At 43.3% G+C, this 26,207-nt stretch overlaps 1 protein-coding gene across 1 annotated transcript in view; it reads left to right on the top strand.

The window, feature by feature from the left end:
- Positions 1–26,207, top strand: part of AHI1 (Abelson helper integration site 1) — a 559,431-nt gene that overhangs the window by 448,583 nt on the left and 84,641 nt on the right. Inside the window, 2 exon segments of the mRNA XM_029596614.1 lie at positions 4,076–4,238; positions 4,369–4,469. Of these exon segments, the coding sequence (XP_029452474.1) occupies positions 4,076–4,238; positions 4,369–4,469 (264 nt within the window).

Genomic DNA, 26,207 nt, shown 5'->3' with positions numbered 1-26,207 from the left:
CTGCCAGTCAAAGTTTCCCGTGCCGGGCTCCATCGGGTGATGTCACCCACGTGAAGACTAACATCCTGCTGTCCTAGGAGAACAACTGTTGCAGGTAAGCAACTGCGCTTTTTAATTGGATTTTTTATTCATCAGATTTTTCAAATATGTATTTGTTTGGAAATTTTTCAATATACTATTAATTAACTGGTTTGAAATATTCTTTTTATGAATATGACTTTACTATTATTATTGATTTTATTATTTAATGTCTTACGAAGAATGGTACTGTTTCTGTTTTTCCATTGTTGCTCTGCATGTAGCGCCTGGCTTGTTGTAGGTTCCAGTTCAGATGCTCTCAGCACAGTTTCTGTTTAAACTTTCTGATCTCTTTATTCTGTATTTGGTCAGGGTCTCTCTGTGATCTGCATATGTGACCAAGGTGAGGTATTTTGCTAGCATGTAATTTCTGTGTAGGGATCTATAGCAGCCTGGTTTCCTAATAAGAGTTTTATTGGTGTTCTAGGGCCTGGTGTAATGTGTGCACTGTTCCCTTTTCATAGATAAGGTTGTTAGGGTTGTTTTGGTATGGGAGGTTTACAATATTGTAATGGTAATTCTGTTTATTCATGGCTTTCTGAGGGCCAAGCTCACATCCACTATGCATTACAAAAAATTCCATAGGAGCTCCAAGTGTCTTTTTTGCAGAGTTTTCTGTTTGGCACCACAGGACTGCATGGAAATATAAAATACATGTTGGAAGTGATATTTTTGCCTCAGAAGACTGTACTCTTGAATGTTCTTTTTCATGTAAAATTAGTGATAAATGCATAATGTAATTGTGTGCGTCTGTAAAGGGTGTGTGTGGGGGGTGGGGTGGGGTGGAGTGTGTGCAAGGCTGTAAGGTTTGCCCAGGGTACCTAATACACTTCCTTATCCATGGGTTCTGGGCGGGGCGCTTGTCAGTTTTTAAAAATTTAGATTGCAGGATGGAACTGGGCTTTATTTGAAAGGCCTGGGCCAGGCACTTAATGAATCGGGGGGGGGGGGGGGGTGGCAGCATGGTAATTTATCACACAGGCCAGCAAAAAATATTGCACCGGCCCTGTTCAGACATGCACTCTCCTAAGGAAACTCAGACAGCGCTGTCTGTGCTACAGGTTGCAGTTGTATCTTTGCCCTGGACCAATTGTAAAAGGCACTGCCAAAGTTTGTGTTGCATAAAGGACTATATGGTAAGACTTTATTTACTGGCTAATTGTTTAACTGCTTAATATTTTACATCCTTAGTAGCGTAATTGGCTGGATCACGTCATTAACTTATGTTTGGCATTGGTCAAATCTGGTGAAATAAGAGAGGATTTTTTAAAACGTAGTTTTCCTTGTCAATCCCTGAGTCCAGTGCGCTCCCCTGTTCAGGTCTGCCAGCTGTAGATTGAGTTGATTTGATTTGTTCACTTATATTCTACATTTCCAAAACCTTTATCCTTTCAATGTGGCTTCCAATGAGTAATATAAAAATAATTTTACAGTAAATAATCCATCTTAAAACACACTTCATCTAAGGTTCCTATTTCTAATCTACATCTTAAATTTAAAGTTATGTTGTGCACGGTCCTTAGATATGCTGTTCTGTGCGCCCCATATCCCTTGTTCCCGGAGACTCCCTACCAGCCGAAGGTGCTGGGCTTTATTTTACAGCTCCTGTTTTGGCTATTCAGATTGTTATTTATTTATTTATTTATTTATTTATTTATTTATTTATTTATTTATTTTTATATACCGATGTTCCTGTAAAGAATACATATCGCACCGGTTTACAAGGAACTGAACAGTCGCCTCCAGGGCGGAAATACATTAAAACTAATAAATTAAGATTGTTCCAAAGAGATATCACGTAAGGCATGTTGTTTCCCTTTAAAAATGTGCAGCCATAAAGTATGCACGCTAAAAGCACTCCACATGGTTTGCACCTGTTATTTCTGCTGTTGACTGCATGGGACAATATAATAGTATGCACCCTTTTCAAGATCCTGTATGTGCATGCTGTTTTACTTCCCTGCTCTAGACGTGTGTTATTTACTTCTGCTAAGAGCCATCGTGCTCTGGAAGCTGGTTTGTACTGTTAGCTGAACAGAAGAGGACAATTTTCAGCTTCTGTAAGGAGAACAAGATGCTTCTGATAGGATTTGGCATCATAACAAGATTTAGGTATATCTTGAAAATTGCTCTCTATATATGGATGTGCTGCATATATATATATATATATATATATATATATATATATATACCAAATTATGATCTAAAGCTGAAATATGTGTGCATGCTGTGTGGGAAATTTCCAAACTATGTTGGGATAAAGTCCATGGGCACTTGTTACCTGCACACTTTGCACCAATTTTCAAAGAGAAAGTACGCAAGTACAAATTACTTATGAACATCTGCTCATGATTTTTGTGCAGATAATTTTTTCGTGGAAAATAACATATGTAGAGTTGACAATGCAATCTATACACATTATTTTACATTCCTACTCCCTGCCCAAAACACCCCCTCCCCTCCAAACATTCACGCCTCACTGTGGCTAAAAGTACACACATACTAAGCTGTGGTATAGCCAAGTAATCCTGGGCTAGGGACATGGAACACATACAGAACTCCAGCCCTTTTCTTCTTAAGGAGTGGTTTATTTGTAGCACATGTAGTAGTAATAACATTCAATTTGCTTGCCTTCAGCAGCATAAACTAGTACAGCCTTCACGTTCAGGACAGCAATGTTGCAGGAACTGCTTTCTCCTGGAGACCTGGGGCCTCTGTTCCCCCCTAGACCTACACCCTTATTCCTGCTCTCAGAGGAAATACCCTCAAAGCTACCTGTTTGCCAAAGGTGGACCAGATGCCTGGTCCAGCAGTGTTTAAAGAGGGTTGTCAGGGACCCAGGGCAGTTTTAAGACAGCCAGTTTATGAATGTAAATTGCCTTTTACCCATAAATTAATTTATATTACTAATTTTTTTTGTTGACTGCCTTTTGTGACACTTTCGAAGAGGATTACATTCCGGTACTGTATTTATTTCTCTGTCCCCAGAAGGTTTACCAAGCTATTTCCCCATAGACAAAGAATGGGGAAAAGCCTTAATGAGCCTGTGTGTTAGTGGGATCTGGACCTTGGCATCCGTGATTTGCAGCCTGGCCTGCTGCTCTAACCACTAGGCTACTGCTCCATTCCGCTTTGAAAGTTGTCCTCTGCATTTATTTACTCCATGTGTCTTGAAAAAGAAAAAAAAAACATTTTTTTTAAAATGCTGCTCTCGGTTATGGTATTCAAGAATACTGCAGGGCAAATGACCTGTTTTGTAATGTCATTTTTTTTCCTTCGAATCCCATTTGTTTAGTTATTTTTGGTCTGCGTTAGTCATGCTTGCCTTCCATCACTTCTTGAGGATGTAGTTCCAAACGAGTCAAGCTGGAATTTGTTCCATGATAACCTCTACAGGCTGGTAGAGAGAAAAAAAATGTATTTTCCTCACTTGAATGTCTGTTTGACAAGAGTATCAATAGACTAATGTGGTTTGATTGGAAGGCAGGTGACTGCAATATTACTAAATGTCTCACATGCACAAACATTAGTTGATTTCAATTTTGTATTTTAAAACAATATGGTAAAAAAAAGCTATTCAATCAAATGTTTAATTTCAGACTTTCTTCTAGTAAAGTCATGACAGCTGGGGAATGTTTCTTTCAAACGTAGAATCTAAATGTGGTGGTAGCGTCCTGCAAGTGTGTAAAAGTGGGTTCTCCCCCTCCCTTTTGCTTCTCAAGGCCCATTTAAGCAGCAGCTGCTATTTTGAAACCAGCCTTAAAATGAGTGTTAAATGTGCTTAACCATTGTTACAATCCCACAGTCCTTTATCTAGCTTCTCCTGCTGCGTTCCCACCACTCGCGATCCCATTAGCAAAACCCTAAGACAGCCTCAAGTTTTACCGAGGTGCAGCTTTGGTTTCAGCTGCTTTTCTGTGAGAGGAAGTGAATGCTGTGTTTTTTTTCTTTGTGGCACGGTAGTGATAAAGCTGTGGTGGTCTTATCTGTCTTTTAGGTAGTGGCTCTTTATGACTACACTGCACATCGATCAGATGAGTTAACCATCCATCGCAGTGACATTATCCAAGTGTTGTACAAAGATAATGACAGCTGGTGGTTTGGCTGCCTGGCAAATGGACAGCAAGGCTATTTTCCAGCTAATTACGTAGCTGGTGGAAGTGAGTAGACTACTCTCTGCCTAGCACACTCATATGTGGGCTTTGACTGATGTCCAAGATTTTATGACCTTCTGCTGAATTTCTTCAGAATGCAGTCCTTTGTACAACTACGTTTTGTTTCTATTTTCAGCACAATCTGAAGAGCAATCTCCATCGGTAGTGCCAGATTACTCTCCTCTCCTGGCTAATGAACAAACGGAAGCAGAAGAGGTATTCCCACCTCATCAGAGGGTAAAATAGAATATTTAGTGTCTAATATTCTACATCCTTACTAGAGTCAGAGAGGCTGAAGCATTAGCATAATTAACCCGTGTTTGACATTGGCCATAGCTGGTGAAATGAGCGGATTTTTGTTAAACTTGTATCTATGGCTTTCGTTTTCTTGGTCAGTCCATGAATTCAGTGCATTCCCCCATCCCTTTTCAGATCTGCCACTGTCCTCTAAAAATACAAGCTAGCATTTTATGACCCTTAACCTTTTTTTTTATTATCAGTTTTATATCTGTTAATCTTCTCTGCTAATTTTCAGAACTGCTGAAGAGCATTTCAGCTAAAACTGATGTGGCCATTTTTGGTGGTTAAAGATGGCCTGGCATGCATTCCAGGGACTACCTCGGTTCCACTTGAATGGATGCCAAGATAGACAGAGCTCCAACTTTCTCCCTTTGACCAGCAGGAAATCAGTAACAGATGTGCACCCAGCAATGTACAAATAATTTCTGCTGTCTCCATGCTCCCTAAAAATGTTGGGATTTTGTTTACAGATGTAATTCTGTTACAGGCTTAGGCAGTAGCCATGAGTTAGTAAAAGTAAAAATGGCCTGTTATTGAAATTATAGTTAGAGCAATACATATGAAATATGATTGTGTTGCTATCCAATCTGATGGTTGTAAAGCCATCTGTTTTTCTTTTCATCCTATACATGCATGGAAAACCATGTCAGGAAATCAGTAAACCAAACTAACCTATTTTGTATTGATTTGTTGACTGCCTTTTGATTAGATCTCTGAATTTATTATTTCCCATCATGGAATGCTAGTGCAAAAGTAGTTGACCTGAAATTTAAAAGAAATAATTGTTCGCAAAACCATTCAAAATGTATTTATTAGATTTTAGAAACCTAAATCATCAGATTTGGGCCTTGTCAGGTAAATAACAGGAATAAGACAGTCCTTACCTAAGAACATAATAAGTGCTAGGGATGTGAATCGTTTTTTGACGATTTAAAATATCGTCCGATATATTTTAAATCGTCAAAAATCTTTAGGGCCACGATACAATACCAATTCCCCCGATTTATCGTCAAAAAATCGTAAATCGGGGGAAGGGGGAGGGCAGGAAAACCGGCACACTAAAACCCCCTAAAACCCACCCCCGACCCTTTAAATTAAATCCCCCACCCTCCTGAACCCCCCCCAAATGCCTTAAATTACCTGGGGGTCCAGCGGTGGTCCGGAACGGCAGCGGTCCGGAACGGCCTCCTGCAATTGAATTGTGTTGTCTTCAGCCGGCGCCATTTTTCAAAATGGCGGCGCAAAATGGCGGCGGCCATAGACCAACACGATTCGACTGCAGGAGGTCTTTCCGGACCCCTGCTGGACTTTTGGCAAGTCTTGTGGGGGTCAGGAGGCCCCCCAAGCTGGCCAAAAGTCCCTGGGGGTCCAGCGGGAATCGTTTTCCGTACGGAAAATGGCGCCGGCAGGAGATCGACTGCAGGAGGTCGTTCAGCGGGGGTTCCGGACCGCCGCTGAACGACCTCCTGCAGTCGATCTCCTGCCGGCGCCATTTTCCGTACGGAAAACGATTCGCGGCAGGAGATCGTTTTCCGGACCCCCGCTGGACCCCCAGGGACTTTTGGCCAGCTTGGGGGGGCAACATCTTCCATAGTAAAGACCAAAGAAAAGAATTAGTTTCGTTTTTCTGCTATGGCTTTATCTTCCCTTAGTGTCCCTTTTTACCCCGGTCATCTAACAGCTGAACCTATTCCCTTGCAGTTTTCCTGTTTTGAATGTATTTGAAAAAGCTTTTATGATAGTTTCTGCCTGCATGGCAAGTATCTCCCCAGATTCTCTCTTTGCCTGCTTTATTAGAGTTTTACATCTAATTTGCCAGTGCTTATACACCTTTCTATTTTCCTCTTTAGATCCTGCTTTCCATTTTTAAAGGATGGGTTTTTTTGCCTTTTTCACAGCACTATTTAACCATTGCTGAAAACGCTTGTTCTATCGACCTATTTTGATTTGTGGAATATATTTTTTTCTGGCGTTCCAAGATGGTACTTTTAAACATTTTCTATGCCTCATGCAGACTTAACTCTTCTAACAACTCCTTTTAATTTCTTTCTAACTAGTTTTATTTTATCTTTGGTGCCCTTTTTGAAAATCATATATTACCGCAGAAGTTTTACTTATCTAAAATTTGACTGCATTATGGTTACAATTTCCTAGCAGATCCAACACCATTACCCTTTGCATCAGATCCTACATTCCACTGAAAACTTCTGTCCTCTCTCATTGGTTCTAGCACCAATTGCTCCATGAAGCTGTCATTTATGGCATATACAAAATTTATTTCCCTGAAATGCCTTGATGGCCAATAGATATTGGGGAAATTTAAATCTCCTATTATTATTGTTTCCTTGTTTTTTAGCCCATCTAACCTCCATTAGCTTTTCACAGTCTGTTTCGCCATCCTGATTGATGGGAAAATAGTAAACCCTCATGTTACATATGGAATTTCTGTCCTTAGAGATTCCATTTTTTGAACAGTGCCCTTTTAGGTTTAATTACCTCCTTTACCTAACCATTAAACCATGCTCGTAGTTGTTCGGTCTTCCTGCAACCTTTTTTTAATGCATGGAATACATTTTATCTGAGCTTCCAAAATGGTATTTTTAAACAATGTCTGTGCTTCATGAAAACTTTTACCCATTGCAACTGCTCCTTTTAGAGGGAGATTTTAAAGGTCTTGCTCGCACAAAAGCAGCCACATATGCGCGTAAGTGAGCAGGAGCAGCGTCTCAGGAACAAGGCAGGCGTAGGACTCAACGGAACTTGTTGCCAATTTGGCTTGCTGGGGACAAAGCAGGATGTTAAATACCGGAGTCCAATGACATCATCAACAGGGCCGCCCCCGAGGTTCCCTCCAAGGTGACTACAAAGGTGGGACTTGTGACGCTCGTTCGCCTAGGAGGACCCGACATCGGAGCCGGAAGTATGGCGTCCATGCCTCCGCGAGTAGGCCCGCGGAACACGACAAGGCAGACAGGCCCCTGCAGCGAGGGGAGGGTAGGAATGCGGAACAAGCTGTGAGTACTCGTGGTCGCAGCCGTTTGCTACCGACAGGCATAACATTATGATACCATATTAAGAAATTGGCATGAAATGAAGGGAAAATAAAAATCAGATCAAACCTCCTTCAGAGAGGTAGGCAACTCTTGTCCTGGAGTGCCACATCCTGTTATGCGCGCAAATGCTGTACCACGGATAGATTTGAAAGTTAGGCTGAGAACTGACATTCCCGGAGTCTGAGTGATATTAGAACTTAAACATGTACTTCCTCCTCATTCAGGCAGGTCAAGCCATACCAGTATACTCCGTCTCCAGGAGATGGTGGATATGCATTTCCCTACTGGGGATTGCCTGTTTAAAAAAAAAACAAAAAACGAAGAAAAAAGACATTTAGAAGATGACATGTTTATATAGCACCACTTGCCTCCTGAGATAATACCATTCAGTCCCTCCCTCAGTAGAAAGCCTTCAGTCTGGTAGCCTTGGTTGGCGTGGACTTAAAAATTATTAGCGGTTGCAGGCTGAGAGAGGCTCGGCAGTGAAGGCTTTCGCCCTCTCCCACCAAGGCCGGGATCCATTCCTTCTCTCAGCCAGGGAGGGCTGAGCTCAGGTAAAAGTTTTCACTTTATATTTAAAAAAAAAAAAAAAAAGTGGAGAAAGAAGAAGAGGAACTCATTAGTGAGGAGTTTGTCCTCGAAGTCTGTTTCCTTGGTGTTCGACTTCTCCTGCTCACATCTCTGGAGAGTTCTGTGAGGTGTGGAAGCAGTTCAGTCATGGCAGGTTGAGCAGGCTTTTGGCTAGGCCCCACTCTCAGGCTTCTTTTTTTTGGCACATGGTAGGCCGTAGCGGTTAGTTTGCATATTTTGTGCGCCTACTTTGGGCAAGCGTATTAAACGTGTACCTAGACACACGTTTGTTTTTTTTTTGTGCACCCAGTTTGGGCACACTTTTTATGCAGGTACCTGGACGCCCATTTGTGCGTCTAGCTAGGCATATGCCTATGAGTCTATCTGAATGCATTACAACCATGGCACCAGTGGCAAAGAAGTCTAAGCACTTATCTATTTGTACTGCATGCCACATCAGGGCGATATAGCTGGAACTTTCTACAAGCCTGTGAGAGCACTGCCTGGATGCTCGTGGGGATTTGCTTCCTTCTGATTTTACCGACTATGGTCCATCTCCTCGGTCTGAGGGAAGTGGGACTGAAGGCAACATGATGTGGGTGTCCCCTCTGCCATTTGATCCACTGGCCAAGTCTTCAGGGGAGACTCACTCTCAGGATGTCAGGATAGGACCTATGGGGCCGCCTCCTTTTCCTGGGTGGAATTCTTCCAGGGATCACAGACCTTTCTACAGGAGCAGTTGTCTGAGTCAACAGTACCTACTAGTTTAGGTCCGTGTGCTCAGAGTTCTCCTGTGTCTACCACCATGGTCAAGCGCCGTGGTGCAGGGTGGCCTGAAAAGGTTCAGATGCATGTGGGTCAAGATAACACCGATGAATGGTGGTGGCTCCCCTGTTCAGGAAGGAGAGATTCCCTCAGGTTTGGAGACACACAGAGTTCTTTTCCATTTCTTTCATAGAAATGAGTTGCTGAGCTTGATCTCTCAGACTTTGAAGACCCTCGGAGTGGTTGGGGGTGACTCCTCTAGGGATACAGAAGGAGGACACCATTTTGGTCACCCTACACAAGCTTCATGTTTCTTTCTCCTGGATGTGATTCAAGAGTTGATTGACCTAGAATGGAGTGTGCCAGAGGCATCCTTTAAAGTGGGGTGCGCCTTGGTGGGTTTGTACTCCTTGCATCTGCAGGCCAGAGAGCAGTTGGTTTGCCCTCAATAGAGAAAAGGAAATTGTCAGGTAAGTAATTATTTCTCCTTTTTGTTTGAAAAAACAAAATATGAACAGAAACTCTCTTGGCAAAACAACATGCATCAAACAGGTATAATTGTATGCGCATAGTTTTACTTACCTTTACTACCCTTAATAGTCTTCCCTCGGGTCTGCACAAAGGGGCGCACAAAGGGGCTGGCCCCTTTGTGCGCCCCTTCATGCAGACCCGAGGGAAGACCACCGCAGTCTGTCCAGGATAACAGGACCCACACAACTAAGGAACTCGAAACCAAACATGGCAGGTTCACCCATTCCAATCATCCACAATGTAAAGAGATCATCTGCAAAAAATCAGGCCTTACCACATCCCTCTCAAAAAAGATTCATTCCTATCATCATCTCGCCTTTAAACCAACTGCTAGGCCTCTCACTTTTCACCCTATCGCTGCTAAACGCACAGTCTTTGACTAAGAAAACTCACCTTCTACATGATTATCTTCAGGAAACAAACACCGACTTATTTGCAATTACAGAAACCTGGTTAAAACCAGAAGACATCGCCACAATCAACCAACTCCCCATCCAAACTTACAACATATTCTCTATCCCAAGACTCAAAAAAAGAGGAGGTGGTCTTCTTCTTGCAGCAAAAAAAACCCTGGGAATGTCGTTGCAAACCTCAATTTCCTCCCATTCTCTAGAATTCGTAGTCTTCAGATCCTCTCACCTTCAAATCGGGCTAATATATGCCACCCCAGGATACCTTGAAACTGATCCGTCACCGTTGATTGAAAATATAGTAAAACACATCAACTCCGCCATCCCAGCGATCATCCTGGGGGATTTCAATCTCCATGTAGATGTATCCCCCCTCTCCTCTAGTTGTGAAACCTTCCTAAACACACTAAACTTCATGGGTTTCAAACAAATAATTAAAGAACCCACACACAAAGCAGGTCATACGCTGGACCTCATCTTCATTAACCAGGATATCACCCATTCCTCTCACCCCTCTTGCACACCAGTTCCATGGTCAGACCATAAGCTGATCAACACCGTACTAAAGATAAACCTACCTACCACCCCAGGAAGGCAGAATACCTCAATCCAATTCAAGAAAATTTGCAGCCAGGAAACACTCAGCAATTGCCTATCAGATGAATTCAACCAACTAGACCTGACAAACGTGGAAGCAGCCATTTCGTCGTGGAACAACATTACCAAAAAAGTGGCAGACACCACATACCCAACCATCACCAAAGCCAATCAAGCATACAAAGACAATAGAAAACCTTGGTACACTCCAAATCTAAAATCCTTAAAACAAGATCTCAGAAAAAAAGAACAACAATGGCGGAAAAACCCTACATCTACCAACATCACAGCATTCAAGTCCACGATGCACCTTTACAGAATATCCATCCTCCAAGCAAAAAGAAACTTTTACTCGCAAAAAATTCACCACTTCATCTTCGACCCCAGGGCGCTTTTTTCTTTGGTATCATCACTCACTAAACCCGCATCAACATCCATACCAGATGATAAAGCAGCAAGCAAAGCAGAAGAATTGGCAACCTACTTTAAAAATAAGATCCCAAAACTCCTAACTCAGTCCAAGAACAATATCAATATTTCACTAGTTACACCTCAAGCTGCTGTCCCATCACAAAAGGCCAGCCTTAGAGAATTCGAACCGACCTCTTCTTTAGAGATCGAAAATATTCTAAAAAAGCTCAAACCTTCTTCACACCCTCAGGACTCCATTCCCACCAATCTACTCATCGCTTGCGCTAAAACCATCTCCAAACCCATTGCACAAATCATCAACTGCTCCTTCTCCCAAGGACTAGTACCTGACCCTCTAAAAATGGCAATCATAAAACCACTTCTAAAAAAATCTAATCTTTCTCCAGAAAACCCATCAAATTATCGCCCAATTGCAAATCTACCATTCATCGCAAAGATCATGGAACGAGTTGTAAACAAACAACTAACTGATTACCTAAACGACCACAACATTCTTTCTCCAGCACAGTTCGGCTTCCGCCAATCACGAAGCACGGAAACTCTCCTGATTTCACTAACGGATTCCATACTACTAAATCTGGAAAACAGACACCCTTGTCTTCTCATCCTACTAGATCTCTCGGCAGCATTTGACACGGTCAATCATAACACACTAATAGATCGTCTGTCAGACATTGGCATCGGAGATGAGGCCCTCAAATGGTTCAAATCATTCTTACAGAACAGACAGTATAAGGTCAAGGTCAACAATGAAGTATCTCAACCAGTCACCTGCACCTTGGGAGTCCCACAAGGATCATCACTCTCGCCAACCTTATTCAATATATACCTTCTACCACTCTGCCAGCTCCTCATTAAACTAAATCTCATACACTACTTATACGCAGACGATGTTCAGATAATGATTCCCATCACTGAATCTCTCCAAAATACTCTGGACTTCTGGTTCTCCTGCAAACAAGCCATCAACAACTTGCTCACTAGCCTTAATCTGATTCTTAATCAAAGCAAAACAGAATACCTCCTTATCTCCCAAGACGGAACCTACACACATCCCAGTACCAGCCTGTCTAATCAAGTACCAATGTCCACACAAGTCAGAAATCTAGGGGTTATCCTTGATAATCAAATGAATTACAGATCTCTAATAAATAATATCGTAAAGGATGGATTCTTCAAATTACAAGTATTGAAAAGGCTGAAACCTCTCCTCCATTTCCAAGATTTCCGTTTAGTGCTACAAGCACTCATTCTCATGAAAATTGATTATTGCAACTCACTTTTACTAGGCCCCCCTGCCTAACGCTATAAAACCTCTACAGATGCTGCAAAACGCAGCAGCAAGGATCTTAACAAAGTCCAACAAAAGAGACCACATATCACCCATTCTGAAAAGCCTACACTGGCTTCCCGTTAAATTCAGAATTCTGTTTAAGGTGCTCTCAATAACCCACAAGGCACTACACAACTTGGCACCACTCGAGCTCAAAATCCCTCTCCAATACCACACATCCACCAGACCAGTAAGACAAGCCTATATAAACAACCTGCGCATACCACCGACGAAGTCAGCATTAAGCAAAAGAGCCTTTTCCACAGCGGGCCCCAAAATCTGGAACACTCTCCCACCAGAACTCAGATCAGTGCAATGCTTATCTACTTTTAAAAAAAGACTCAAGACTTGGTTATTCAACCAAGCGTTCCCATAACCCCGGGGAACATCCCTGCCAATGTTCCTCTCGGTGGTAATCCACCTGAGAGCTACTCAGATCATCTATAGAACACACGTAAACTTTGGCAGTCAAGGATCATAACCTAGTCTTATAATTAGCACTGTTTATTTAACCTAAATTTAGGCACTGTATCTTTACTTATGCCTACATTAGGCAATGTATCTTTTACTGGTTAACCCCATATATACCTATCCAAGTTATATCTACCTGTTCATTGTAAGACATTTACTTGTAAATGTGATTGTTCTGTTATAATGTAAACCGAGTTGATCAGTAATTCTGTTATTGGAAAGTCGGTATATAAAAATGCTAAATAAATAAATAAATAATAGAATCATGGGGGTAACCTGCACGGAGCGGCAGTTACTACCCTTAACAGAATCATGGCGATAACCTGCACGGAGCGGCAGTTACTACCCTTAATAGAAACATAGAAATGACGGCAGAAGAAGACCAAACGGCCCATCCAGTCTGCCCAATAAGCTTCACACTTTTTTTTTCTCATACTTATCTGTTTCTCTTGGCTCTTAGTAACCTTTTGGTTCTATTTCCCTTCCACCCCCACCATTAATGCAGAGAGCAGTGTTGGAACCGCATCTAAGTGAAATATCTAGCTTAATTAGTTAGGAGTAGTAACTGCCGCAATAAGCAAGTTACACCCATGCTTATTTGTTTACCCTGACTATGTAATTCAGTCCTTGTTGGTTGTCTGTATATAGATCCACTTTTTATCATTCCCCCTGCCATTGAAGCAGAGAGCTATGCTGAATATGCGTGAAGTATCTGTCTTTCTACCCTGCCGTTGAAGCAGAGAGCTATGCTGGATATGTGTAAAGTATCGGTCTTTCTCCCCTGCCATTGAAGCAGAGAGCTATGCTGGATATGCGTGAAGTATCGGTCTTTCTCCCCTGCCGTTTGGGGTAGTAACCGCCGTAACAAGCAAGCTACTCCCCGCTTTTTTGTGAATGCAAATCCTTTTAGCCACATTTCCTCTTGCCGTTGAAGCTTAGAGCAATGTTGGAGTCACATTAACCATGTGTATGTTTATTGAATAAGGGTATTATCTCCAGGCAGTAGCCATCATTCCTGTGAGCCACCCACTCTTCATTCACGTCCTCTAGACTTTATGGATCCACAGTGTTTATCCCATGCCCCTTTGAAGTCCTTCACAGTTCTGGTCTTCACCGCTTCCTCCGGAAGGGCATTCCAGGCATCTACCACCCTCTCCGTGAAGAAATACTTCCTGACATTGGTTCTGAGTCTTCCTCCCTGGATCTTCAAATCGTGACCTCTGGTTCTGTTGATTTTTTTCCGACTGAAAAGGTTTGTCGTTGTCTTTGGATCATTAAAACCTTTCAAGTATCTGAAAGTCTGTATCATATCACCTCTGCTCCTCCTTTCCTCCAGGGTATACATATTTAGATTCTTCAATCTCTCCTCATAAGTAATTCGATGAAGACCCTCCACCTTTTTGGTCGCTCTTCTCTGGACCGCCTCCATCTTGTCATCTTGAATCATGAGGGTAACCTCACGGAGCGGCAGTTACTACCCATAACAGAATCATGGGGGTAACCTGCACGGAGCGGCAGTTACTACCCTTAACAGAATCATGAGGGTAACCTGCATGGAACGGCAGTTACTACCCTTAACAGAATCATGGGGGTAACCCGCACGGAGCGGCAGTTGCTACCCTTAACAGAAACATGGAGCAACCTGCACAAAGCGGCTTTTACTACCATGGGAAGCTTGCCGAGCAGACTGGATGGACCATTTGGTCTTTTTCTGCCGTCATTACTATGTTACTTTGTTACTATGTAAGTCCACTTTGAAAACTGGTGTGGTACATGCACATAATTGCAGGCTAATTGATATGCAATGTTACAAAATTACTGCTATAGAGGGTAATTTTCAGAGGAATTTCCACAGTTAAAATTGTTTTACACACAGAAATTGGCTTTTAGAAAATTCTCCCCTCCCCCCTCCAAATATAGCATGTAAACTGACGCATGTATGTCGCGTTCCTGCGTTACCTGGACTGAGCAGAGGCATTCCTAAGGGCAGGATTGGAAGTTTACCCTTATGCTCCTACTTCTGGATTTTAAAACGTATGAAAGTAATTTTCAAAGGAATTATGTACATTAAAGCAGCATATATTGTAGCAATTTTCAAAAGCCCATTTACGCACTTAAAACCGTTTGAAAATTACCTCCAGGGACGGAAACTTTCAAACTGGCATGCGGGTGCACATATATACGCACATTTGCCAGTTCATGCCAAAGAACGCAGCAATTTTATAACACGTGCATATATGCAAGCATAGTATAAAATAGGCTGGAAGCACATACATGTGCTCACAATTTTATATGGACGCGCATGTGCACGCAAATGCCACCTCTACCCTGAGAGTGAAGGAATTTTATAAGGGCTGCGCAACGACGCCATTACCAATTTTCACAGTTTGTTCTCCAAAACCCCCCTAAGTTAATAGCGTGTTAGCCTCAACCCTTCAAACCCTGCCGACTAACCTATTTTTTTGTTTTTGTTTTGTTTTATTACTTACAAGCCACGCATAACAGTAGTAAAGTTATGCGGCTAGGGAATGCAGCATGCATTTGTGCACTTAAATACTTACGAGCACGTTTCATATTCAGAATGCCCCTGTCCTGCCCTTACCCGGCCCAGACCATGTCTCTTCTCTGGGCTTGCTCACTTGTGCGCATACCAGGAGATGCGCACATTCAAGGGCGGTGTTAAAATCAGCTCAGGATGTACCGGCCGGATATCCTCGCGTATTTTCCAGTTTTGGGCAGCCAGGCTTTTAAAATTCACCTAATAGTGCAGAACCTTTCTGAAAAAAATGTATGCATATATTTTAGCAGATGTAATGGTGTGCGGATAGATTTGGTGGAATAATTTTTGAAAGCAGATTTACTCCCATAGGTCCGCTTTGAAAATTGATGTAACTTAATCGCAGTGTTACAAAATTACCCCCTTTAAGTGGAACAGCTTGCAAGGGCAAAAGAAAATGGGGAATATCTAACCCACTCATTTTCCTGGTTATATTAAGTAGGCTCTGTGATATCCTAGGCTTTCTGCCTATCATAAAATACTATAATTGCTGTATTCAGTTCCTCAAAGAAAATCCTAAGTGATAGTATAGGGAACATAAGAAGTTGCCATACTGGGTCAGACCGACAGTCTATCAATCCCAGCATCCTGTTTCCAACAGTGGCCAATCCAGGTTACAAGTACCCAAACATTGAATACATCCCATGCTACTAATGCCAGTAATAGTAGTGACTATTCCCTAAGTCATAAGAACATAAGATATGCCATACTGGGTCAGATCAAGGGGCCTTCAAGCCCAGCATCCTGTTTCCAACAGGGGCCAATCCAAGTCACAAGTACCTGGCAAATACCCAAACATTAGATACACAACAAACTACTATTGCTTATTAATTACTGTCATAGCAGTTTATGGATTTAACCTCTAGGAACTTATCCAAACCTCTTTTAAACCCTGTTACACTAACTGCTATAACCACATCCTCTGGCAATGAATTCCAGAGCTTATCTATGCGCTGCGTGAAAAAGAATTTTCTTTGATTTGTTTTAAATGAGCTATTTGCTAACTTCATGGAGTGCCCCGGTCCTTCTATTATCTGAGAGAGTAAAAAACCAATTTATATTATCTTGTTTAAGTCCTTTAATGATTTTGTAAACTTCTATCATATCTCCCCCCCACCCCCCCCTCAGTCATCTCTTCTCCAAACTGAACAGCCCTAACTTTTTTAGCCTGTCCTCAAAGGGCAGCCGTTTCATGCCCCTTATCAATTTGGTCACTCTTCTCTGCACTTTCTCCAGTGCAGCTATATCCTTTTTGAGATGCGGTGACCAGAACTGCACACAGTAGTCAAGGTGCGGTATCACCATGGAGAGATACAGAGGCATTATGACATCCTCCATTTTATTTTCCATTCCCTTCTTAATAATTCCTAGCATTCTGTTTGCTTTTTTGATCGCCACAGCACACTGAGCTTAAGATTTCAATATATTATTATTTCTTTATTTAGCTCTATGTTAAATTGTCAACCAGTTATACTGTTCCATATGTTCTACTGTTCCATGTAAAGCTCAGCTCTCTGTTGAGCAGTTCTTCGTTTTATGTAAACCGGAGTGATTTGTAGTCCCTACAAGAACTTCGGTATATAAAAATTAAAAATAAATAAATAATAAATTATCCACTATGATGCCTAGATCTTTTCCCTGAGTGGCAACTCCTAAGATAGAACCTAACATCGTGTAACTACAGCAAGGGTTATTTTTCCCTATATGCATCACTTTGCATTTGTCCATGTTAAATTTCATCTGCCATTTGGAAGCCCAGTCTTCCAGTCTCGCAGGTCCTCCTGAAATGCTTTACAATCCGCTTGAGATTTAACTACTCTGCATAATTTTGTGTCATCCACAAATCTGATTACCTCACTCGTTGCCCATTTCCAGATCATTTATAAATTATATTAAAAAGCACCGGTCCAAGTACAGATCCCTGATGCACTCCACTGTTTACCTTTTTCCACTGTGAAAACTGACCATTTAATCCTACTCTCTGTTTCCTGTCTTTTAACCAACTTGCAATCCACAAAAGGACGTCACCCCCTATCCCATGACTTTTTAGTTTTTTTTAGAAGCCTCTCATGCGGGATTTTGTCGAACACCTTCTGAAAATCCAAATATACCGGTTGGAGATTTGTGAGGCAAGACTTCCCTTGGATAAATCATGCTGGCTGTGTCCCATCAAACCATGTCTATCTAAATGTTTTATGATTTTATTCTTTATAACAGTTTCCACAATTTTTCCCAGCACCGAAGTCAGGCTCACCAGTCTATAGTTTCCTGGATCACCCCTGGATCCCTTTTTAAATATAGGGGTTATATTGGCCATCTTCCAATCTTCAGGTAAATTGGATGATTTTAATGATAGGTTACAAATTTTTACTAATAGATCTAAAATTTCATTCAGAACCCTAGGGTGTTTACCATCTGGTCCAGGTGATTTACTACTCTTCAGTTTGTTAGTCAGACCTATCACATCTTCCAGGTTCACCGTGATTTGGTTCAGTTGATCCAAATCATCACCCATGAAAACTTTCTCTGGAACGGGTATCTCTCCAGTATCCTCTTCAGTAAACACTGAAGCAAAGAAATCATTTAATCTTTTCACAATGGCCTTATCTTCTCTAAGTGCCCCTTTAACCCCCTTGATCATCCAACAGTCCAACTGACTCCCTTGCAGGCTTTCTGCTTCAGATCGATTCAGCAGGGATGGAAGAGGCGGCTGAAGCCGGAGGCCTGCGCAACCGGCACTGAAGCCCGTCGGGGTAAGGCCACTTTTATTTGCCGCACTTACACCAGACGGACCCCCCGCCGGCCACGAGGCTGCTCCTCCTGCCGCCACAGGCCCAGCCAACCAGGAAAAGGCACACTCCGACATCAGGAAGAGGCGGGCAGGGGATTTAAATCCCAGCCCGGCCTCCCGGCTTCGCGCGCCGAAGGAGCGCAACAAAGGGGCCTGCCCCTTTGTGCGCCCCTTAGTGCAGCTTTGGTCAGTCACTCTCCTAAATCCCCTTAGATCTGTACCGCTTTCTCTTCGACTGGACCCTCCTTGTTTCTCCTCCGCCGTTAACCACACTTCTAATTAGACTCAACTATGCAGACCTTCGCCATCCCCATCATCAACAACCTCCGTAGAACCTTCTCCAATAACATACCTCCCAATATTCAACACAAAAGACTAATTCCTATCATGGTTTCACCACTTAATCAATTCTTGGGCCTCACGCTCTTTTCTTTAACTCATTTCAATGCTCAATCCCTCACGAAAAAAACGCACCTTCTCTACGACTATCTACTTGATTCCAAACCAGACGTGTGCGCAATCACCGAATCATGGCTGAAACCCGAGGACACTGCATTAATCAATCAACTCCCGACACAATCCTATGATATCTTCTCAATCCCCAGAATCAAAAAAAGAGGTGGCGGTCTCCTCTTAGCTGCAAACAAAGATCTAGGACTAACGCTGCATCATTCTATATCAACTTTGTCTCTGGAATTCGCCGTATTCAAATCTAAGTTTCTTCAAATCGGCCTAACCTATGCCCCCCCTGGCCGCCTGGAATCAGACCCTTCCCCTCTTATTGAATACATAGCCAAATACATCAACACAGATGTGCCTGCCATAATTCTTGGAGACTTTAATCTTCATGTCGATTCGCTTCCTCACTCCTCTAATTGCGAAACATTTCTTAACACGCTCAATTATATGGGGTTCAAACAAATCGTTAATGGCTCCACACACAAAGCAGGTCATACATTAGACTTAATTTTTCTAAATGAAGGCCTCACTTCATCATCCACTCCAACTTGCTCCTCAATCCCTTGGTCGGATCACAAGATAATCACTACAATCCTGAAAACCAACCAAACAACCCTCCTTCCCCCACACAAAGCTTCAGTCCAATTCAGGAAACTGTGTAACCCGGACAACCTCAGCCAGCATCTAACAAAAGAACTCGTCAACCTTAGACCTCGCAGACGTAGAAGCGGCTACCTCCTCATGGTTCCAAATTACCAATAAAGTAGCAGACCTAACATGCCCAGTTATCACAAAAGTTCTACCGTCCAACCCAGGCAAAAGGAAACTGTGGTACTCCCAAGAACTTAAATCTCTTAAGCAAGAACTAAGAAGAGTTGAACACACCTGGAGAAAAAATCCTTCACCAACAAATTTGACAAAGTACAAATCCCTCATGCACCACTACAGAATCACCATCCTTCGAACTAAGAGAGACTTATTCGCACAAAAAATTCACCATTTCATATTCGACTCTAAAGCATTATTTTCTTATGTCTCGTTCCTCACCAAACCATCGCTCCCCTCTATTCCGGATGATCAAGCTGCCAGCAAAGCCTCTGAGCTCGCTTTATACTTCGAAAAAAAAATCACCAACCTCCTATCCCCACTATGCTCCAACAAAGGACAGCCTCCGCCTTCTTATTCAGCTTCACTACAACAAAACACTAGCTTCGACACTTTCGAGCCCACCTCTTCTCTAGAAATTGAAACCTTACTCAAGAAGCTCAAACCTGCTTCTCACCCATCGGACCAGATTCCCTCAAATCTACTCAGCTCCATCCCAAAAACCATCGCTAGTCGATAGCGGAGATCATTAAATGCTCCCTAGCTCAGGGCCGAGTTCCAGATGCCCTAAAACTGGCAATCCTCAAACCTCTGCTGAAAAAACCAAACCTGTCACCATCCGATCCAGCTAACTTTCGCCCTATAGCGAACCTTCCACTCATCTCCAAACTATTGGAAAAAATAGTCAATAGGCAACTCTCGGAATATCTGGATGAGAACAAAATCCTAGCTGCTGCTCAGTTCGGCTTTCGAAAAGCTCTAAACACAGAAGCCCTCTTAACCTCACTCTCAGACACCATTATCTTAAGTCTGGAAAAAAAACAACCTTGTCTTCTTGTACTCCTAGATTTATCAGCCGCATTTGATACGGTGAACCACGCAATTCTTTTTTTTTTTTTTTTTTTAGTTTTAAATATTTTATTGCTCAATTTTGCATCAATACAAAATATGTAATATGTTGACATAGCATATTGTATGTAAATAACAGCATTTAACACCGATATGTGTACAGCAATAAAAACTTATGAAAACATCAAATATCAGTACTGTGTTGTGTATAAGGTCTCCGTATTAAACACCGGAATACTCAGTACCAAACTAGGGACCTAAATCCCTCCCCCCCCCCCCCCCCCCCCCTACCACTAATAAGATATAGGTGATAAGATATAGGTGATATTGAACCGCCATCTAATAGATCCTAGGGTGTCCCAGAACAAGGAAAAGGGGACATGTAGCTAAACCTCCCGAGCGATTGGTGAAATTAAAGAAGCAGCAGATATCATAGTCGCTGGACAGTACCCACAACAGCATTTAAACGTTATCAAGACTTCCCAGCCCCTTCTTCCACTCACAGTATTTATGCCAAACACGCCTAAAAACGCCCACTGTGTGGCGGAGATGAGCCGTAATTTCTGCAAGCCTGTATATTTGTTCCACTTTGCTTTGAATCTCCCCTAGCGTGGGGACCAGCGGGGATTTCCATTTTCTGGCAATTTCTATTCTAGTCGCCGAAAATATATAATGAGCCATAGTATCAGGTTGATCCTTCCCCAGGGACAAGGGAAACCCCAGCAAGGCTTGTTGAGGCAGGAGGCAAATATGGACCCGATAAATCTTGGTCAACCAAGTTCCAATTGAGACCACAAGGGGTGCAATGCTGCACAGTCCCACCAAATATGGAAAAAACTACCGATGGCCGAACATCCCCTCCAACATTGTGGGGGAAATGAAGGGTACATGCGATGTAACCGCTCTGGAGAGTAATACCATCGCAACACCATCTTCCAAGCATTTTCAACAATATGGGATGCAATTAAACCTTTGCCTGTCTGTAAAAAGAGCGTCTCCCATGCCCCTGCTCAAAGGTGCGATGTAAGTCGGCTTCCCAGGCTTTAACGTAAGTGGGTTTCTGGAAGGTTTCCCTGCCCAGAAATGCATATATATTCGAAAGTAATTTAGTTGTTTGAGTATTTAAGCACAAACGTTCAAAATCAGATTTCCCTTGCGCCAAATGTCCCTGCAAGTGGTGAGACTGAGCAAAATGACGTAGCTGGAGATATAAATATACATCAGAGGCCGCTAAATCAAATTTTTGCTGTAACTCCCGGAAGCTTAATAAATTCTGTGTGCCCCAGAGCTGCCCCCAATATTGAATTCCCTTCTTAGCCCATCCCTGAAAGGCCTGACTTTCGAAACCAGGAGTAAATAGGGTATTGGCATACAAATATGTGCTATGATGAAATTCCTGATGTCCCACCAACCCAGATTTTTTATCTTCCCATAGCTGTAAAGAGAGCAGCATGGAGGGTGGTAAAATATCTCGGGGCTGAAGAACCCAAGTCTTTTTAGGCTGCCAGAGCAGACTACACAACGGTACTGAAGCCAGTAATTGTTGACTAAATGTTATCCAGGGCTTCTGTAGGAAGCTCCTATGCCAATCCACCAGCGTCTTAAATCTAGCTGCCGTATAATATCTTTCTAAATTTGGTACACCCAAGCCACCCTGTGATTTATTTCTGTAAAGAACCTTACGGGCCACTCTAGGTCTGCGGCCCCCCCAAATGTAGAATAACAAGCGTTTTTGCCAAATAGTAAGGCTTCGCCTAGGTATGGCTAAGGGAAGCGTTTGAAACAAATATAAAAATTTGGGCAAAATCATCATTTTCACAGCTGCTATCCGCCCAAACCAAGAAATCCTGTATCGATTCCACTCTTCCAAATCTTTAGTGATCTGAGCCCATAAGTTATCATAGTTGAGCGTGGTCATATCCTGGGAAGCACTGATATAGACCCCTAAATATTTAAAGCTAGTTGATGCCCATCGAAATCTAAATTTCCCCCTCAAAGACTGCTCCATATCAGCGGGAACATTTACATTAAGAATTTCTGATTTTTCCCAATTAATTCGAAATCCAGAAACCTTGCCAAAAGCCTGAAGAATTTGGGAAACTAGTGGAAGTGAGTGCTCCGGTTCAGTAACCAAAAGCAGAATATCGTCCGCGAAGAGTGATATCTTCGTGGAGAAGGCGCCTACCTGTACCCCAGAAATTCCTGGGTGCTGCCGAATGATATTGGCCAAAGGTTCTAGAAAAATAGCGAATAACAATGGTGACAGAGGGCAACCCTGTCGTGTGCCTCTCTGAACCTGAAAGGTGGGCGAATACCCCCCATTAACCTTTACGCACGCCAAGGGATTCTGGTAAAGTTGATGTAACCACTGCAAAAAGTTTGGCCCAAAATTCAAGCGGCGTAATAAAGTAAATAGATAGGGCCAATGAACTACATCAAAGGCTTTCTCGGCATCAACCGAGAGAGCCACGGCTGGTATCCTACGTTGTTTCACCCACCAGATCATATCCAATATCTTATGCACATTATCACTAGCCTGCCGGCCCGGTATAAAGCCAGCCTGGTCTGGATGAATTATCTGGGACAAAAACCCATTTAGCCGGTTTGCTAATATCTTGGCAAGGATCTTTAAATCAATATTAATGAGAGATATCGGTCGATAAGACCCGCATACCGCGGGATCCCTGCCAGGTTTAGTCAAGATCGTTATACCGGCCGTATTCGCCGATGCTGAGAGTGACTGCCCGTCCTTCAAGGACTTGAAAAATTTAGCTAAGATAGGGGCAAGTTGTGGGGCAAACTGCTTATAGAACCGCCCCGTAAACCCATCCAGGCCAGGTGATTTGCCAGGTTTGAGGTTTTGAATAACCTTTTGAATCTCGAGTTCGGAAATATCCTTTTCCAGGATAGACCGCTGCGCAGGCTCTAAGGTAATCAGGTCTGTATTCTCCAGATATTCGTCTATGGCACTCTGTGGTATCTGACCATCAGCAGAGTACAATTCGGAATAAAATAGCTGAAAGCGCTGCCTGATCTCCATACCAGTGGTTAACATGGTACCCGCTTGACTTTTAATTTTAACAATGGTCGCCTGCTCCTGTCGGCGTTTTAATTTGCGAGCCAGTAGTTTCCCCGCTTTATTGTCGCCTTCAAAATATTTTTGTTGAGTCCGTTCAAGCTGAAACGCAATAGCAGCAGCATCTAGGGACGCTATGTGCGTGCGCACAGCCTCAAGGGACGCAAGAATATCCTTTCTCGTTGGGTCCCTTTTATGAGTATTCTCTACCGCCTGCAATCGTCGCACTAATCTCTCCCGTTCTGCTATTCTTTGCCGTTTAAGATAAGAAGCTCTAGCTATAAATTTCCCTCGTAAAACTGCTTTTAGGCATTCCCAAATTGTTCCAGCACTCATCTCCCCAATATCATTAAATGCTAAATAATCTTGAATTTCTTGTTCTATGTGTGTAATAAAGTCCGGATCGTTGAGAAGAGAATCATTCAATTTCCAATAGTGTACCCCTCGGTCATAATCTTTAAGTTGTAAGGAAAACCAAATGGGGGGCATGATCTGACCACACAATGGCCTCTATGTCTGCTTTCGTCACCCGGGGTAAGAGGCTTTCTGCTACCCAAGAACATGTCAATCCTTGAATAGCTATTATGTGGGGTTGAGTAAACGTATAGTTTCTGGATTTTGGAAATCGAGTGCGCCAAATATCCAAAAGGCCCATCTCGGCCATCAGACCCTTAAGGGCCCCGCGAGCCAGCTTGGGGTCCGCACTGTGTCCGGTAGAGGTGTCCTTGCCCGGGTCCAGGGTCAGATTAAAGTCCCCACCAATAATGAGAGTTCCTTCTATTTGAGAAGCCAAAGTGTGATTCAGGGATCTAAAAAAATCTGCCTTCTGGGTAGTAGGCCCATATACAGAGACTAAAGAGAAGATTTCTCCCCCCAATGAAAGCTTTACCAAGACCATGCGGCCGGATGGGTCTGTTATAAGATCCTTAAATTCAAAGTGAACATCTTTGTGTAGTAAAATTCCCACCCCCGAATACCTTGAGGAGGGAGTAGCAGCCGCCCAATATTGATGAGGGAATTTAGGATGTTTCATAAGGCCCAGATATCATTTGCGGAGGTGGGTTTCCTGAATGAAAACCACCTCAGCCTTCATCCGGTCTAATTCCTTAAACAATAATTTACGCTTGCCTGGGCTATTCAGCCCTTTAGTGTTAAGAGAAAAAAAGTTCAGAGTAATCATGAGAGGACAGCCTCCCCCCTACCCTGCCACCTTCCTCCAGGGAACCCCCACCCAGGATCCATTTGCTTATAGAGAGCAACCTTATCACCTTCATTATCAGAAGCCGTTACCCCGATCCCCAACCCCCCCCCCCCCCCCCCTCCATCAAACCCAGAAGCACAAACCCTGTGCTCCAAATGAACATGGAGGAAATCGTCGTCACTCCTCATGGCACCTATACGGGCTGCGAATTGAACTTAAAGTAACCGCCTATTGTCCTACCAAGGAGCAGAACAAAGGTCCAGCATGCATTGCAACCAAACTCAGGCATTCCACAGTGTCTGCCGTAGGACCTCAGGGCCCCTAGACGGGCAGCGAATGAAACTTAAAAGAACCGCCTATGTCCCTGCAAACGAGCAGAACAAAGGTCCAGCAGGCATTGCAACCACACTCAGTTAGTCCACAGTGTCCGCCGTAGGATCGGTCAAAGAGGAATTCCTCTGTAGCCGTCTTCGCCCCTTGGACACGCGCTGCCAGCGAGGCTGTGAGTTGATTGTAGTCGCAATTTGGGTCAAAGTAGAACCAGCTCCTTTCGCCACGGGTGGTACTGCAATAATGATACCTGCCTCCTTCAGAATCGCGCTGGCCTCCAGAACTGTCTTGACTCTGTGTGTAGTACCCTGAATCATAAAGGACACTCCTCCAGGATAAAGCCAGCGGTACCGGATGTTAGCCTCCTGTAGCTTAGTAGTAACACAGCGAAATTCCTGACGCTTTTTTAAAGTGGCTGAGGACAAATCAGCAAAGATAGCAATATCCTGATCCTCCCAACGCCACATGCGCTTGCTTCGGGAAATAGTAAAAAGCTGCTCTTTTAAAGGAAAGGAGTGGAAACAAACCACTATGTCTCTAGGTCGATTGGCAAGTTTCGGTCCCAGCGCTCGATGCGCCCTATCCAGGAGAATATTAGGCATGGCGGTGTCCTTCAGGGTTTCATCACTTTCCCAGAGAAAAGCGGCTATTCTGTGCACCACATCAAAGCAGTCCCCATACTCCTCCGTTTCCGGGACCCCTCGTATCCGAAGATTATTTCTCCGGCTCCGGTTCTCCATATCTTCCACTTTTTCTGCTAAAGTCTGGCAGATCGCTTGCAAATTCTGGTGGCAGAGTTGCATCTGAGTCCAGCCCTCCCCCTGAGTATCTAGCCGGAGCTCAGCCTCATCCACCCTTCTGCCTAGCTCTGCATGGTCTTCTTTCATGTCAGCAATTAAAGTAGTGATTTCGGCTTTATAATTTTTAATGTCCTGCCTCAGTTCTATAAACCAACCTCTGATTTCATCTCGGAATGGTTCCGTAATTTCCGGAGTCGGCAGTGCAGGTGCCCCCTCTTCACCCTCCGAGAGCGTGAGCTCCGCCGCCATTTTAGAATTTTCGCCGCTGTTTTCGCCGGCTTCCCTGGTGTAGGAGAACTTTTTGAGATCGCTGATTTTGCGTTTGGTCGTCATTCCGTTTAAGGCAGAATCCCTTCGACTGCCAAACGCCCGCGTTGGAGGGAGAAAAAAATCAAAAAAATCGCGCGGTTGCAGCGATTTGGCCCGCAGTGCTCACGGAGCAGCAGAGTTAAGCTGCTCGCATGAGGGGTGACGTCACTTCCTCCTCGAACCACGCAATTCTAGTCGATCGGCTAGCAGACATCGGCATCAAAGGCACCGCGCTCAGCTGGTTCAAATCATTCCTCAGTAACAGATCCTACAAAGTCAGAATCAACAACAAAGAATCCCACCCTGTTGGCTCAAC

Source organism: Rhinatrema bivittatum, chromosome 3 (assembly GCF_901001135.1).
Source record: "Rhinatrema bivittatum chromosome 3, aRhiBiv1.1, whole genome shotgun sequence".
NCBI lineage: Eukaryota > Metazoa > Chordata > Amphibia > Gymnophiona > Rhinatrematidae > Rhinatrema > Rhinatrema bivittatum.
The sequence above is the reverse complement of the archived record's forward strand: the minus strand, read 5'-3'. Positions and strand labels throughout refer to the sequence as shown.